Source organism: Conger conger, chromosome 7 (genome assembly GCF_963514075.1).
Source record: "Conger conger chromosome 7, fConCon1.1, whole genome shotgun sequence".
NCBI lineage: Eukaryota > Metazoa > Chordata > Actinopteri > Anguilliformes > Congridae > Conger > Conger conger.
In genome coordinates, this window is record NC_083766.1 from 64,456,787 (window position 1) to 64,472,110 (window position 15,324).

At 45.0% G+C, this 15,324-nt stretch overlaps 1 protein-coding gene across 3 annotated transcripts in view; it reads left to right on the plus strand.

The window, feature by feature from the left end:
* The window catches only part of LOC133134023 (protocadherin beta-15-like), a 39,675-nt gene that overhangs the window by 2,619 nt on the left and 21,732 nt on the right, over positions 1-15,324 (plus strand). For 2 of the 3 annotated variants that reach the window (XR_009709238.1, XM_061250379.1), the window contains exon 2: positions 11,419-11,474. Coding sequence is in view for 2 of the 3 variants with exons in the window: in XM_061250379.1 (XP_061106363.1) it covers positions 11,419-11,474 (56 nt within the window). In the remaining variant the exon portion in view is untranslated. The remainder of the gene's footprint in view (positions 1-11,418; positions 11,475-15,324) is intronic. The other variant, XM_061250381.1, reaches the window with a different exon arrangement.

Here is a 15,324-nt window from a genome sequence, read left to right on the forward strand (position 1 = left end):
GTCTTGAAATACTTTATTGTTTCCCAGGCTGTGGTCTGCTAAATAGGTTTCATCAGCCGTTCAAAGTGTTTCTGGTTTGATTTCACTTGGTTTGGGGGGTTAGATTGCATTTATTTGTAAAATCATTTGTGGATGTTGTTTTGTCTTACAGTAATTAAGCAAATTGTGTCATTTAATTTACAAGAGTCAGTAGTTCCATGAGTAGAAAACCCGTTTAATTAATTTCAAAATGAAAATGTACTGGTTTTAAATAATCCAGACATAGTATTTCTCATAACGCACGTATTAAAATTGGATTAAATGCCCTTTTCCCGGTGTGTTGCTTTATTTTCAAGAACACTTCTTCGGTTTGGGTCATTTATTTTGACGGGTCAGACTCTATCGCTGTTTCTTTAAACGTGATAAAATTGTGATCTTTGGTCTATTGACAGTTGTTTTTTTTAAATGTTTCACCATGGAAATATTGCTATTTTCTTGACTTTATAAATCCTGAGTTCACGACCACATTTTAAAAGATTCAAATCGGCGCCGGTATTGTAAATTATGATGAGGGTTACCGTTACCGCAGTTGTGAGACGTTTAGCAAGTGATCCATCATTATTTTCATTAATCCATATTCAATCTGCCTTTATTTCATTAATATATTTTCTATCTTTGTCATGATCAGTGTTGTTGGTGGTTTTTTTTACGATCACGTGTTTTTTATGCTGACTTCTGAACGGAATCATGGCTGTAATGGCCTCACCTAAGATACAACTGTCATCAAACCCGTTTTCTACTTGAAGCGCTACATTCTCAACCTGCCTCTTACACCTGCTAGCGCGGTTAACATCATGCTGTAGTTTTGTGTTTTGACTATCATGCTTTAAATTCTGTATTAAGAGCTACTGTCGGATTTGACTCGAATGACGTGTCGTCAACTTTGTTACCTAATCTTTTTTGTATGTGTTCATTTAAGTCGCTCTGTATTCGATAATGTTCTAGAAGCCAATATGGGTCAATAAATGTACATTTTCCAGTTTTCAGAAAGCGCAGTTTGCCGAGTGTCGCTGTTCACAGACATGGTGCTGAAACGGATGCATTTGTTGATGGGAGATCCATTACATTACATGACATTACGTTACATTATTGGCATTTGGCAGACGCTCTTATCCAGAGCGACGTACAGTTGATTAGACTAAGCAGGAGACAATCCTCCCCTGGAGCAATGCAGGGTTAAGGGCCTTGCTCAAGGGCCCAACGGCTGTGTGCATCTTATTGTGGCTACACCGGGATTAGAACCACCGACCTTGTGTGTCCCCGTCATTTACCTTAACCACCACGCTACAGGCCAGCCCTTCTACGCCTAAAGGCCTAAACACCGTTCAGGCCTTATCGACCACGGCACTGAAAAGCTCTGAAGTGCAAGACACGTTCAAAAATAACAAAACAAATGGCAAAAAGGCATAGCCTGCATTGTGTACAAGAGAAAAAAATCTGACACTGAAAAAGGACGAAAACACTAAAAATGAACCAGATTTACAGAGTACAGCCTGTTGATAAAACTTATTTACCGGAGCAGAGGCTGTTGATCCGCCCTTACTTCCGCCTTCCTGCTCACGGGCTTCATCCGGGCTCCTCTTCAGGGTCTGATCAGGACCTGGTTTTCTGTCACAGATAACATTACGCGCACGCTCATAAATAATGGGCAGGAAAGTGCCTAAAAAAGCACAGATGCTTGTCGCTGGGGCAGTACATACAATTGTAGCCTTAGCCAGTAATATAGAATTACTTTGTTCCTTTTTTTCTTGGAAAATAGACTAATTTGACCCAGAGAGAGCATTACTTTTAGGGTACATTTGGGAAACATGATCCTTGAAGAATGAACATGCACCTCCACTTTCAGGTTTTTCTGAGAGTACAGGTAGATGCAGCCAAGCAGCTATCCAATTAAAGTAGTCGTTCATAACTAATGAGGAATTTAATTAACGTATTTGATTTGAAGTGAAATGAATACAGACAAATCGAAGTCATGCTTTTGTGTAGAGAAACTGAAAATAAGGAGCTGCTTCGGTTTCATTTTGTGTAAAGATTATGTAAAATATTCATAATGTTTATTAAATACAAATCCATAATTGTCGCTGTTAATATGGTATGATTTCAATGGTACCACATTAATTTCAGGATAATGCAACGCAACCAACCATCTCAGTCTCGACGTAGTCCGCGTGCAGTATGAAATGTATTTACGTTTTATCTCACGGAACACAGTACTGTGGGAAGCACGTGTCAACTCAGTCTAACTTTGCCATGTAGTCTGTGTATAATTGAATTTTATTCGATAAAAATCGTGTACTTTAAACTTGCTAATTCAGGCAATGTGTAAAAGTGGACACTATCTATTGCAGTTTTTAGCATATACTCAGAGTGTCGCTGTTCACCAGCGAGGAGACGATAGACGTGCCTCTCCTCCCACAAGTGTAATATTCAGAGAGGGGAGCCTTTCTTCTGCGCCGCGGAAAAAACAGCAGACAGAATCTTCGGCTGTGTGGGTTCTCTTCCAACTTCTCTTGCGTTTATATCAAAATATCTGAAATCCGTCGGTGTTCAGTGTTTAAAATGGGATCCAGAGGAGACTCTGTCTGCGTCTCGATGTTCTGTTTGGTTTTCTTTATCCTCGCGCTGCCGCCCAGCCTGGCAGATGTGAGCTATTCTATTCCGGAGGAGATGAGACGCGGATCTGTCATTGGGAGTATAGCGAAGGACCTCGGGCTCGATGTTAAAGGACTCTTAGCGCGCAACGCCCGGATCGATACAGAAGATGATGACAGCCATTTTGTTGATATTCAGCGGAACACTGGAGATCTGATTGTTGCCGGGAGGATTGACAGGGAAGAGTTTTGTGGAACGAGAGTCTCCTGTTCTTTAAAATACGAGCTCGTGCTGGAGAACCCTCTGGAATTACACCGCGTTTTACTCCAAATTCAGGATATAAACGACAATTCACCTCAGTTTCCGAATGAGATTATTAATCTGGAAATAAGAGAATCCGCAGTTAAAGGCGCGCGCTTCCCCTTAGATCAGGCGCACGATGCGGATATCGGACAGAACGCGGTTCAGAGCTACACGCTACAAAGGAATGAACATTTTATTTTGGCTGTTCATACGAACACAGACGGAGGGAAATACGGTGAGTTAGTGCTAGAAAAAGAGCAGACGGAGGTGACGTTATTACTTACTGCCGCTGACGGAGGGAGTCCACAGAGATCTGCTACTGTAGTTATTCACGTCACTGTGCTGGATGCTAACGATAATATTCCCGTGTTTAGCCAGGCTGTGTATGAAGTCAGTCTGCCCGAAAACTCTCCATTAGGTGCTGTAGTGCTCACAGTCAGCGCCACTGACGCAGACGAGGGCGCTAACGGTCAAGTGACGTATGAGTTTAGCGGTTTGAACGGGGAAATTCAAGTGATCGGATCAATAGATTTCGAAAAAGAGTCACATTATGAAATGCAAATCCAAGCAAAAGACGGTTCGGGTTCGGCTTCGAAAGCAAAGGTAATTATTGAAATCACTGACGTGAATGACAACGCCCCTGTGATATTTCTGAAATCTCTGAACAATCCCATCCCTGAGAACGCGTTACCTGGCGCAGATGTGGGCATCGTTAATGTTCAGGATAAAGACTCCGGGGCAAATAGACAGGTCCGCTGCTCCATTCAGCAGAATGTTCCTTTCAAGTTAACCCCCTCCATCAAAAACTACTACTCACTGGTAACTACAGGACAACTGGACCGGGAACTAGTCACGGAGTATAACATCACAATCACTGCTGTGTTTGATCAACAGTCGTACAGCGCCTCTGTGGCTGAAAATGACAAACCTGGCTCCTCTGTTCTTTCTGTGCGGGCCAGAGACCCGGACTGGAGACAGAACGGCACGGTTTTCTATTCTCTGCTGTCCGGTGAGATCAGCGGTGTCCCGGTATCCTCGTTTTTATCGGTTAACGGACTCGGGGTTATCCATGCGGTCAGATCATTTGATTATGAGCAGTTGAGAACCCACTGATCCGGGACTTTTCACTATCGGGGTCCACAGCGGAGAGATCCGGGTACAGCGGGACATTTCTGAATATGGTGCCATGATGCAGAACCTTGTTGTCTCGGTGAAAGATGGCCGTGAGTTTTTGCCGCAGAAGAAAACCCAGACTGTTGTTTGACGGCGCAGTCGCCATTCCCAGCGCATATTTCCCTCCCAACTACGCAGAGGTGGAGGGAGCAGGAACTCTGCCCAGCTCTTACAATTATGACGCGTACCTGACAACGGGCTCGCCCGCACCAGCGACTTCAAGTTCGTCAGATCTTACAATGACGTCACGCTGGCCGCTGATCTGACCCTGAAGAGGAGCCCGGATGAAGCCGGTGAGCTGGAAGGCGGAAGTAAGGGCGAGTCAATAGCTTCTGTTCCGGTAAATAAGTTTTACATTATTAGTTTTCTCTTAAAACCAGTTTGTGCATGAGCTGTCAAGTGACAATCAATGGTCAATTATCTATCTTCTATTCCTTTTAGTTCTAGTCTCACATTTCATGCTTTTTCGACAGATTAAGAGACTTAATTGTTCCCCAGAGGTTAAATTCACGTTGTCATCAGCAGCAGAACGCATTTCCACTCAATGGTGGTTGAATGAGGTTCATATTTCTTCCCGCTGTGTTGTCTTGAATGACTTTATTGTTACCCATGCTCTGTTCTGCTAAATAGATTTAATCGGCCGTGCAAAGTGTTTATGGTTTGATTTCACGTGGTTTGGGAGGTTAGATTGCATTTATTTGTAAACTCTTCGTTATTTGTGGATTAAGCAGATTGTGTCATTTAATTTACAAGAGTCAATAGTTTCATGAGTAGAAAACCAGTTTAATTCATTTCAAAATGAATATTTACCGGTTTCAAATAATCCAGACATATTATTTCTCATAACGCACGTATTAAAATTGGATTAAATGCCCTTTTCCCGGTGTGTTGCTTTATTTTCAAGAACACTTCTTCTTTTTGGGTCATTTATTTTGACGGGTCAGACTCTGCCGATGTTTCTTTAAACGTGATACAATTGTGATCTTTGATCTATTGCCAGTTTCTCTCCTTTATCAATCCTAAATTCATGATCACATTTTTAAAGTTTAAAATCGGCGCCGGTATTGTAAATTACGATGAGGATTACCGTTACCGCTGTTGTGAGACGTTTAGCAAGTGATCCATCATTATTTTCATTAGTATATATTCAATATGCCTTTATTTCATTAATACATTTCATATCTACGTCATGATCAGTGTTGTTGGTGGTTTTGTACTATCACGTGTTCCTTATGCGGACTTCTTAACGGCATCATGGCTGTACTGGTCCCACCTAAACTGCAACTGTCATCAAACCCGTTTTCTACTTGAACCACTACATTCTCTATCTGCCTATTACACCAGTTAGCGCGGTTAAAATAATGCTGTAGTTTTGTGTATTCAGGATCTGTCAGAAAATTCTACATTATGGTTGGCATTTTTAAGAGCTACTGTCGGTTATGACCCGAATGACTTGTCGTCAGCTTTCTTACCGAATCCTTTCTGTATGTCTCCATTTAAGTCTCTCTGGATACGAGAATCTTCTAGACGCCAATATGTCCCAATAAATGTTTTCCAGTTTTCAGAAAGCTCAGAGTTTGCCGAGCGTCGCTGTTCACAGACATTGTGCTGAAACGGATGCATTAGTTGATGGGAGAGCCGCGGTTCTAAAGCTTCCGCGAGCGATATTACTGTTTACGAATGATGTTACTGCCGTTTTTTGTGTGGAAAATACATGCTAAGCATGTCTGCGTTACTTATTGAAGTAATGGAAAGCCTGGGATTTGAAGTGTATGAACGCAATGGAATGTTTTAAGATTGTCGCAAGTATTGTTGCATTGGATTTCTTCAATGCTATTTAAGGCGCGTTTTCGTTGAACTTCAAAACTGAATCGCGTGTTTTTGTTTCTGACTTTCACTGTATTATTTTGAGGTAATTCATTCACTCTCAAAAACTGTAAGATGATTCGGATAATTTTTTTCTGCTCCTGTCAATCACAGATGATATTGCTAGAAAGACATTTCTGAAATTGCATCTTTTAACATGAGATGTCCTCAAGCAATTCCCCTACGTAACCAAACCAAAGACGTCTCCAATCAAGGGTGGTTTTCTACCTCATAGAACTTCACGCGCACGCTCAGAATTAATGGTAGGAAAAGTGCCTAAAAAGGCTCAAATGCTTGTCGCTGGGGCAGTTCCATAATTACATACAATTGTACCCATAGCCAGCAATATATAATTACTTTGTTCCTAAAATATACTAATTTGACCCAGAGAGAACATTACTATTAGGGTACATTTGGGAAACATGATCCTTGAAGAATGAACATGCACCTCCACTGTCACGTTTTTCTGAGAGTACAGGTAGATGCAGTCATGCAGCTATCCAATTAAAACAGTCGTTCATTACTAATGAGAAATTAAATTAACTTATTTGAGTTTAGGTGAAATGAATACAGACAAATAGAAGTCATGCTTTTGTTTAGAGAAACTGAAAATATGGAGCTGCTTCGGTTTCTTTTTGTGTAAAGATTTGTGCTTTTATGGTGGACAGTGGGGCAGGATCAGCCCGTGAGCAGGAAGGTGGAAGTGAGGGCGACTCATCAGCCTCTGCTCCGGTAAATAAGTTTCATCAACAGGCTGTACTCCAGTAAATCTGGTTCATTTTTACTGTTCTCTCCTTTTTCAGTGTCAGATTTTTTTCTCTTGTAGACAATGCAGGCTATGCCTTTTTGGCATTTGTTTTGTTGTTTTTGTACATGTCTTGCACTTCAGAGCTTTTCAGTGCCATGGTTTGATAAGGCCCAGACGGTGTCTTGAGGTCAATATTACACTAGAAGCACAAGGCCCCTCATTCTCTCTATAACCAGTACTGATTCATATGTATCTTTTTATGGGTTTGATGTTCTTCAGCCATAATGAACAAAAATATAGTTACCAGAGTAAGAAAAGATGTATGAAGATGATGAGAAATTGTAGTGAGGGATACTGGTGGCATTTTCTCTCCTTTAAGTTTATTGAATAAGCTGTTTCATCTTTGAGTCCACTTCTGCAAAATAAATATCTCCTTCTTGTATGTGCTGGTATACATGACAAGCTTGAGTATGTTTATTGCAGCTTTAAAGTACATGTGTCTATTGCTAGCTGTTGCTCAAGGTAAGGTTAAAAAAGCTAGCTGTTTTTTTCATAAATATGCACATGCTTGTTCATAAATTCAAGGGTCTGATTGGACATCGCTGAGAATCCTTCATGTATTTGGGCAGTGATTGGATTTCTTACTGGAGAGTGATGGAAAAGTGTACACTACACTGGACAGATTAGACACCGCTGCCTCAAGAGAAGTGTGCACTTTTGTGATCTATTTCTGAGTGAGGAATTCAATCAATCAATTTTTATTTGAATAGTGCTTTTAACAAAGGAGTTTGTCACAAAGCAGCTTTACAGAGAACCGGCCCCCAAGGGCAACAGTGGCATGATGAAAAAACCTCGAGCAGAACCTGACTCAGTGGGGGAACCTTCTGCTGCTGGTTGACAACGGTTTGTTGTAAAACGGTTGTAAATAGAAACAGATGAATTATAGTATATAAATATCCGATGCGAATCAATGGGACACCAATGGGTGTCCCAAGGGGACGGGCTTGGTGCTACAGCTGAATCAGCAGTGGCAGGAGGGACTTGTACGGCTGGTCTTGGGCTGGAGCTCCGGGCAGGTGCCCAGAGCAGGGAGAAGAGGAAAGTAACATTGTTAGGGGGTCCAGATGGTAATTGTTCAATCACAGCAGGAGGGAGAGGTACCTGCGTGCGATAAGGAGAACCCCGTCAGAATAAGGCTATGGCAGCATAGCTAAGGGAAGCAGAGGCAGTGGTGCTCACCTGATTGTTGTTGCTGTTAGACAGGTGTGCTCATCTGATTGTTGTTGCCATTAGACAGGTGTGCTCATCTGATTGTTGTTGCCATTAGACAGGTGTGCTCATCTGATTGTTGTTGCTGTTAGACAGTGGTGCTCCACCAATTGTTGTTGCCATTATACAGTTGTGCTCAACTAAGTTTTGTTGCCATAAGGCATTGTTGTCATTAGACAGTGGTGCTCATCTGATTGTTGTTGCCATTAGACAGTGGTGCTCACCCGATTGTTGTTGCCATTAGACAGTGGTGCTCACCCGATTGTTGTTGCTGTTAGACAGTATTGCCATTAGACTGTCCTGTGAGGGATGTGATCCTATCACATACTGTGAGACTGCCTATATTTGAGCAAAGTCATCTATGGGTAGCTTCAATCAAAGCCAAAGACGCAGATTGGAAGCAGAATGCTCGTGTTTCTTACATCCTGGAGGAAGGGTCTGTAAATGGCGTGTCTGTCTCCTCATCTGTGTCTTTTAACGCTGACAGTGGAGTCATCCATGCACTGCGCTCTTTTGACTACGAGCAGATTAAGGATTTCCAGTTCGGCGTAAAAGCGCAAGATGGAGGCTCTCCTCCACTGAGCAGTAATGTGACGGTTGAAATCGTTACCCAAGACCAGAACAACAACGCGCCTCAGATCCTGTACCCACTACAGGCTGGCGTCCCTCTGGTGGCTGAAATGGTGCCTCGTTCAGCAGATGTTGGCTATCTTGTCACCAAAGTGGTCGCTGATGATGTGGACTCTGGACAGAATGCCTGGCTGTCATATAAACTGCTGAAAGCGACAGACAGGCCGCTGTTTGAAGTGGGCTTGCAGAATTTCATGCACACAGACGCCCAGTCAGCTATTGACTGTGTTACACACAGACACGCACACACAGACACACATGCACACACACATATGCACAGACAGACTCATGCACACAAGCATTCACATGCGCATACACATACACAAAACGCACAAACATGCGCCCATGCACACACATACAATACACACACCCAATACACAAGCACAGATTATGGTGGTGATGATGATTAAGTGCTGCATGCTAAATCTGCATCACACGGCGCTGTTCAATGAGGTGAAAAAATCTGCATCTCTCTCCCTCCCTCTCTCCCTCTCTCTCTCCCTCTCTCCCCCTCTCTCTCTCCCTCTCTCTCTCTCTCTCCCACCTCCCTCCCACTCTCCCTCCCTCTCTCCCTCTCCCTCCCTCTCTCTCTCCATCTCCCTCTCCCCCCTCTCCCTCCATCTCTCCCTCTCTCTCTCTCCCTCTCTCCCCCTCTCCCTACCTCTATCTCTCCATCTCTCTCTCTCCCCCCCTCCCTCTCTCTCACTTTCTCGGTCTCTCTCTCTCAGTGCATGAATCCATGGTGGTGTGTATGTGGTGTTTATGTGGCATGTATGTGGTGTGTATGTGGTATGTATGTGGTGTGTATGTGGCGTGTGGTGTGTATGTGGCGTGTATGTGGTATGTATGTGGCATGTATGGTGTTTATGTGGCATGTATGTGGTGTGTATGTGGTGTGTATGTGGTGTGTATGTGGCGTGTATGTGGTTTGTGGTGTTTATGTGGCATGTATGTGGTGTTTATGTGGCATGTATATGGCGTGTATGTGGTGTGTATGTGGTGTGTGTGCGGTGTGTATGTGGCGTGTATGTGGCGTGTGTGCGGTGTGTATGTGGCGTGTGGCGTGTGTGTGGTGTGTATGTGGTATGTATGTGTTGTGTATGTGGCGTGTGGTGTGTATGTGGTGTGTATGTGGCATGTATGTGGTGTGTATGTGGCGTGTGTGTGGTGTGTATGTGGCGTGTATGTGGTATGTATGTGGCATGTATGTGGTGTGTATGTGGTGTGTGGCGTGTATGTGGTGTGTGGTGTGTATGTGGCGTGTGTGCGGTGTGTATGTGGCGTGTATGTGGCGTGTGTGTGGTGTGTATGTGGCGTGTGGTGTGTATGTGGCGTGTATGTGGTGTGTATGTGGTGTGTGGTGTGTATGTGGCGTGTGTGCGGTGTGTATGTGGCGTGCGTGTGGTGTGCATGTGATGTGTGTGTGGTGTGTATGTGGCGTGTATGTGGTGTGTATGTGGCGTGTGTGCGGTGTGTATGTGGTGTGTATGTGGTGTGTATGTGGCGTGTGTGTGGTGTGTATGTGGCGTGTGTGTGGTGTGTATGTGGCGTGTGTGTGGCGTGTGTGCGGTGTGTATGTGGCGTGTGTGCGGTGTGTATGTGGTGTGTGGCGTGTATGTGGCGTGTGTGTGGTGTGTATGTGGCGTGTATGTGGTGTGTGGTGTGGCGTGTGTGTGGTGTGTATGTGGCGTGTATGTGGTGTGTGGTGTGGCGTGTGTGTGGTGTGTGGTGTGGCGTGTGTGTGGTGTGTAGCGTGTATGTGGCGTGTGTGCGCGGTGTGTATGTGGCGTGTGTGCGGTGTGTATGTGGTGTGTATGTGGTGTGTATGTGGCGTGTATGTGGTATGTATGTGGTGTGTATGTGGCGTGTGTGCAGTGTGTATGTGGCATGTATGTGCTGTGTATGTGGCGTGTGTGTGGTCTGTATGTGGCGTTTGGTGTGTATGTGGTGTGTATGTGGTGTGTGGTGTGTATGTGGCGTGTATGTGGTGTGTGGCGTGTATGTGGCGTGTGTGTGGTGTGTATGTGGCGTGTGTGCGGTGTGTATGTGGCGTGTGTGCGGTGTGTATGTGGTGTGTGGCATGTATGTGGCGTGTGTGTGGTGTGTGGTGTGTATGTGGCGTGTGTGTGGTGTGTATGTGGTGTGTATGTGGCGTGTATGTGGTGTGGCGTGTGTGTGGTGTGTGGTGTGGCGTGTGTGTGGTGTGTAGCGTGTATGTGGCGTGTGTGCGCGGTGTGTATGTGGCGTGTGTGCGGTGTGTATGTGGTGTATATGTGGTGTGTATGTGGCGTGTGTGTGGTGTGTATGTGGTGTGTATGTGGTGTGTGTGTGTGGTGTGTATGTGGCGTGTGTGTGGTGTGTGTGTGGTGTGTGTGTGGCGTGTGTGGTGTGTATGTGGTGTGTATGTGGCGTGTATGTGGTGTGTATGTGGTGTGTATGTGGTGTGTGTGCGGTGTGTATGTGGTGTGTGTGCGGTGTGTTTGTGGCGTTTGTGCGGTCTGTATGTGGTGTGTGTGAGGTGTGTATGTGGTGTGTGTGCGGTGTGTTTGTGGCGTTTGTGCGGTCTGTATGTGGTGTGTGTGAGGTGTGTATATGGTGTGTGTGCGGTGTGTTTGTGGCGTTTGTGATGTGATGGGAATGCAGTCTTGTTCCTCTCCTTTTCTCTTCTCTTTTCCTGCTAAGTAACATTGCATCTGTTTGCTGTGTTACTCCTCCTCCTGTAAGAGATGTGAGGAAGTGAGAGGGAGGGAGGCGCATGGTGTGGATTAATAATCTACTCTCTTTCTTTTCTCTTCCAGCAGAAAACCCCCAGTGACTGGCACTTCTCCCAGAACCAGAGACCTGGAACCAGTGGGTGAGCAAACACACACACACACACACACACACACACACTCTCACACACCAACACACTCACAGTCTCTCACACACACCAACACACTCACAGACTCACACACACCCTTTCTCACACACCAATGGAAAATATACAGGCAGCATAACCTGCTGTGGGTCAGCTGCAGGGTCATCAGCAAGGAACCACCAGTCATCAGTGCGCCTTTAATCCTGGAGCGCCTCCTGGTGGTGGAGCGGTGACAGGCCACAGCCACAGCCTCCCTCCTCCTCAGCCACAGCCACAGCCTCCCTCCTCTGCCAGTTTCTTCTTCAGCTTTCCTCCTGTCACTCCTGCGTCCCTCAGCAGTCCCACAAAGCCTTGGCATCCAATCTCCGGCCTCCCTGCACTCAGCAGCCAGATCTGACTATTTGGGCCTCTTTCATTCATAGGCAGGTTCAATCCCCTCTTCCCATGGTACTGTGAGCTCAGTGAGGAGAACCACACTACTATTTCAGGGCAGAGAGATGTGGTGGTAATCTCACTGGGAACTGGAGCTGCCTACCAGATTGACTCTCATATTCCACTCCTGGTCAGAGGAAAAGAGCCTTGGTGTTTCTCTGGTGTTTCTTTGGTGTTTCTCTGGTGTTCCTCTGGTGGTGGAGCCCTCCGCAAGTCTGATTTTCCACACTCATTTCTCACATACATTCACTGACTCACACACACACACACACACACACACACACACACACATGCATGCACTCACTCACACACATACATGCACTCACTCACACACATACATACACTCACTCACACACACACACACTCTCTCACACTCAAACACACTCACTGATTCACACACACTCACACACGCACTCTCTCACTCTCAAACACACTCACTGACTCACACACACTCACATACACACACACACTCACGCTCAAACACTCACACACTCACACACACACACACACACACATACATGCACTCACTCACACACATACATACACTCACTCACACACACACACACTCTCTCACACTCAAACACACTCACTGATTCACACTCACACACACACACACTCTCTCACTCTCAAACACACTCACTGACTCACACACACTCACACACACACACACACACTCTCTCACTCTCAAACACACTCACACACTCACACACACTCACACTCACACACACACACTCACGCTCAAACACTCACACACTCACACAGACTGTGCCAGCCTCCCTCATAATGATTTATGACATGGTCCACCATAGTGGCCCTAATATCATGGAAATACATCTCCATCTATTGCTGGTCCCTTCTCTGTTTTTGTCTTTGTCCTCCTCCTACTCCTCTCTCTCTTCCTCTTCCTCTCACTGCCTCCATGTTCTCACAAAATAGGTGAGCGTACCTGAGATCTATTGCTAGTGCTAAGGCTCAGACTTATTTTTGTTCAATTAGTGTATAAGTGTTTTCATGTGTGTGTGTGTGTGGGTGTGTGGGTGTGTGTGTGGGTGTTGCCAATTTCAGTGTTTTCACAATGATTGCAAGAGATGTCATTCTTGATTGAAGTGTCACAGTGTGCAGTATTTTGCAAGAAGTGTGCTGCAGAATGGCAAACAAAGTGCAAAGCAGAAAATGTGTTTGAAATGTTGGTGCCTTTGTTTAAGGCACTGTTACAAAAGTTTGCTTTTGTCTAAGCATTCACTTTCAGTCTGTTAGCAATCAGAAGAAACTGTAATGCAATCCAGTCAAATTCTACCCATCGCAGGCAATGACCCTCATGTTGACCTATGACCCTCATGTTGACCTATGACCCTCATGTTGACCAATGACCCTCATGTTGACCTATGACCCTCATGTTGACCAATGACCCTCATGTTGACCAATGACCCTCATGTTGACCTATGACCCTCATGTTGACCAATGACCCTCATGTTGACCAATGACCCTCATGTTGACCAATGACCCTCATGTTGACCAATGACCCTCATGTTGACCCTCATGTTGACCAATGACCCTCATGTTGACCAATGACCCTCATGTTGACCAATGACCCTCATGTTGACCAATGACCCTCATGTTGACCTATGACCCTCATGTTGACCAATGACCCTCATGTTGACCAATGACCCTCATGTTGACCTATGACCCTCATGTTGATCTATGACCCTCATGTTGACCTATGACCCTCATGTTGACCAATGACCCTCATGTTGACCAATGACCCTCATGTTGACCTATGACCCTCATGTTGACCAATGACCCTCATGTTGACCTATGACCCTCATGTTGACCTACACAGAGCAAACACACACATTATGACCATGACAATGACCATGTTGATCTACAGGGACACTCACTCACTCACTCACACTCACACTCACTCACTTACTCACTCACGCACTCACTCACTCACTCACTCACTCACTCACACACTCGCTCACTCACTCACACACTTACTCACTCATTCACTCACTCACTCACTCACTCACACACTCACTCACTCACTCACTCACTCACTCACTCACTCACACACTCACTCACTCACTCACTCACACACTTACTCACTCACTCACACACTCACTCACTCACACACTCACACTCACTCACTCACTCACTCACCCACACACTTACTCACTCACTCACTCACTCACTCACACACTTACTCACTCACTCACTCACTTACTCACACACTCACTCACACACTCACTCACTCACTCACACACTCACTCACACACTTACTCACTCACTCACTCACTCACACACCCACTCACACTTTGCTCAAGGGCCAAATCTTATTGTGGCTACACCAGGGATCAAGCCACCAACCTTGCAGGTGCCAGTCATGTACCTTAACCACTACACTACAGTCATGTACCTTCACAACGCTACAGTCATGTACCTTAACCACTGCACTACAGTCATGTACCTTAACCACTACACTACAGTCATGTACCTTAACCACTACGCTACAGCCATGTCCCTTAACCACTACACTACAGTCATGTACCTTAACCACTACACTACAGTCATGTACCTTAACCACTACACTACAGTCATGTACCTTAACCACTACACTACAGTCATGTACCTTAACCACTACACTACAGTCATGTACCTTAACCACTACGCGACAGTCATGTACCTTAACCACTACACTACAGTCATGTACCTTAACCACTACACTACAGTCATGTACCTTAACCACTACACTACAGTCATGTACCTTAACCACTACGCTACAGTCATGTACCTTAACCACTACACTACAGTCATGTACCTTAACCACTACGCTACAGTCATGTACCTTAACCACTACGCTACAGTCATGTACCTTAACCACTACACTACAGTCATGTACCTTAACCACTACACTACAGTCATGTACCTTAACCACTACACTACAGGGTCATGTACCTTAACCACTACACTACAGTCATGTACCTTAATCAATACACTACAGTCATGGACCTTAACCAATACACTACAGGGTCATGTACCTTAACCACTACACTACAGTCATGTACCTTAACCACTACACTACAGTCATGTACCTTAACCACTACGCTACAGTCATGTACCTTAACCACTATGCTACAGTCATGTACCTTAACCACTACGCTACAGTCATGTACCTTAACCACTATGCTACAGTCATGTACCTTAACCACTACACTACAGTCATGTACCTTAACCAATACACTACAGCCATGTCCCTTAACCACTACACTACAGTCATGTACCTTAACCACTACACTACAGTCATGTACCTTAACCACTACGCTACAGTCATGTACCTTAACCACTATGCTACAGTCATGTACCTTAACCACTACACTACAGTCATGTACCTTAACCACTACGCTACAGTCATGTA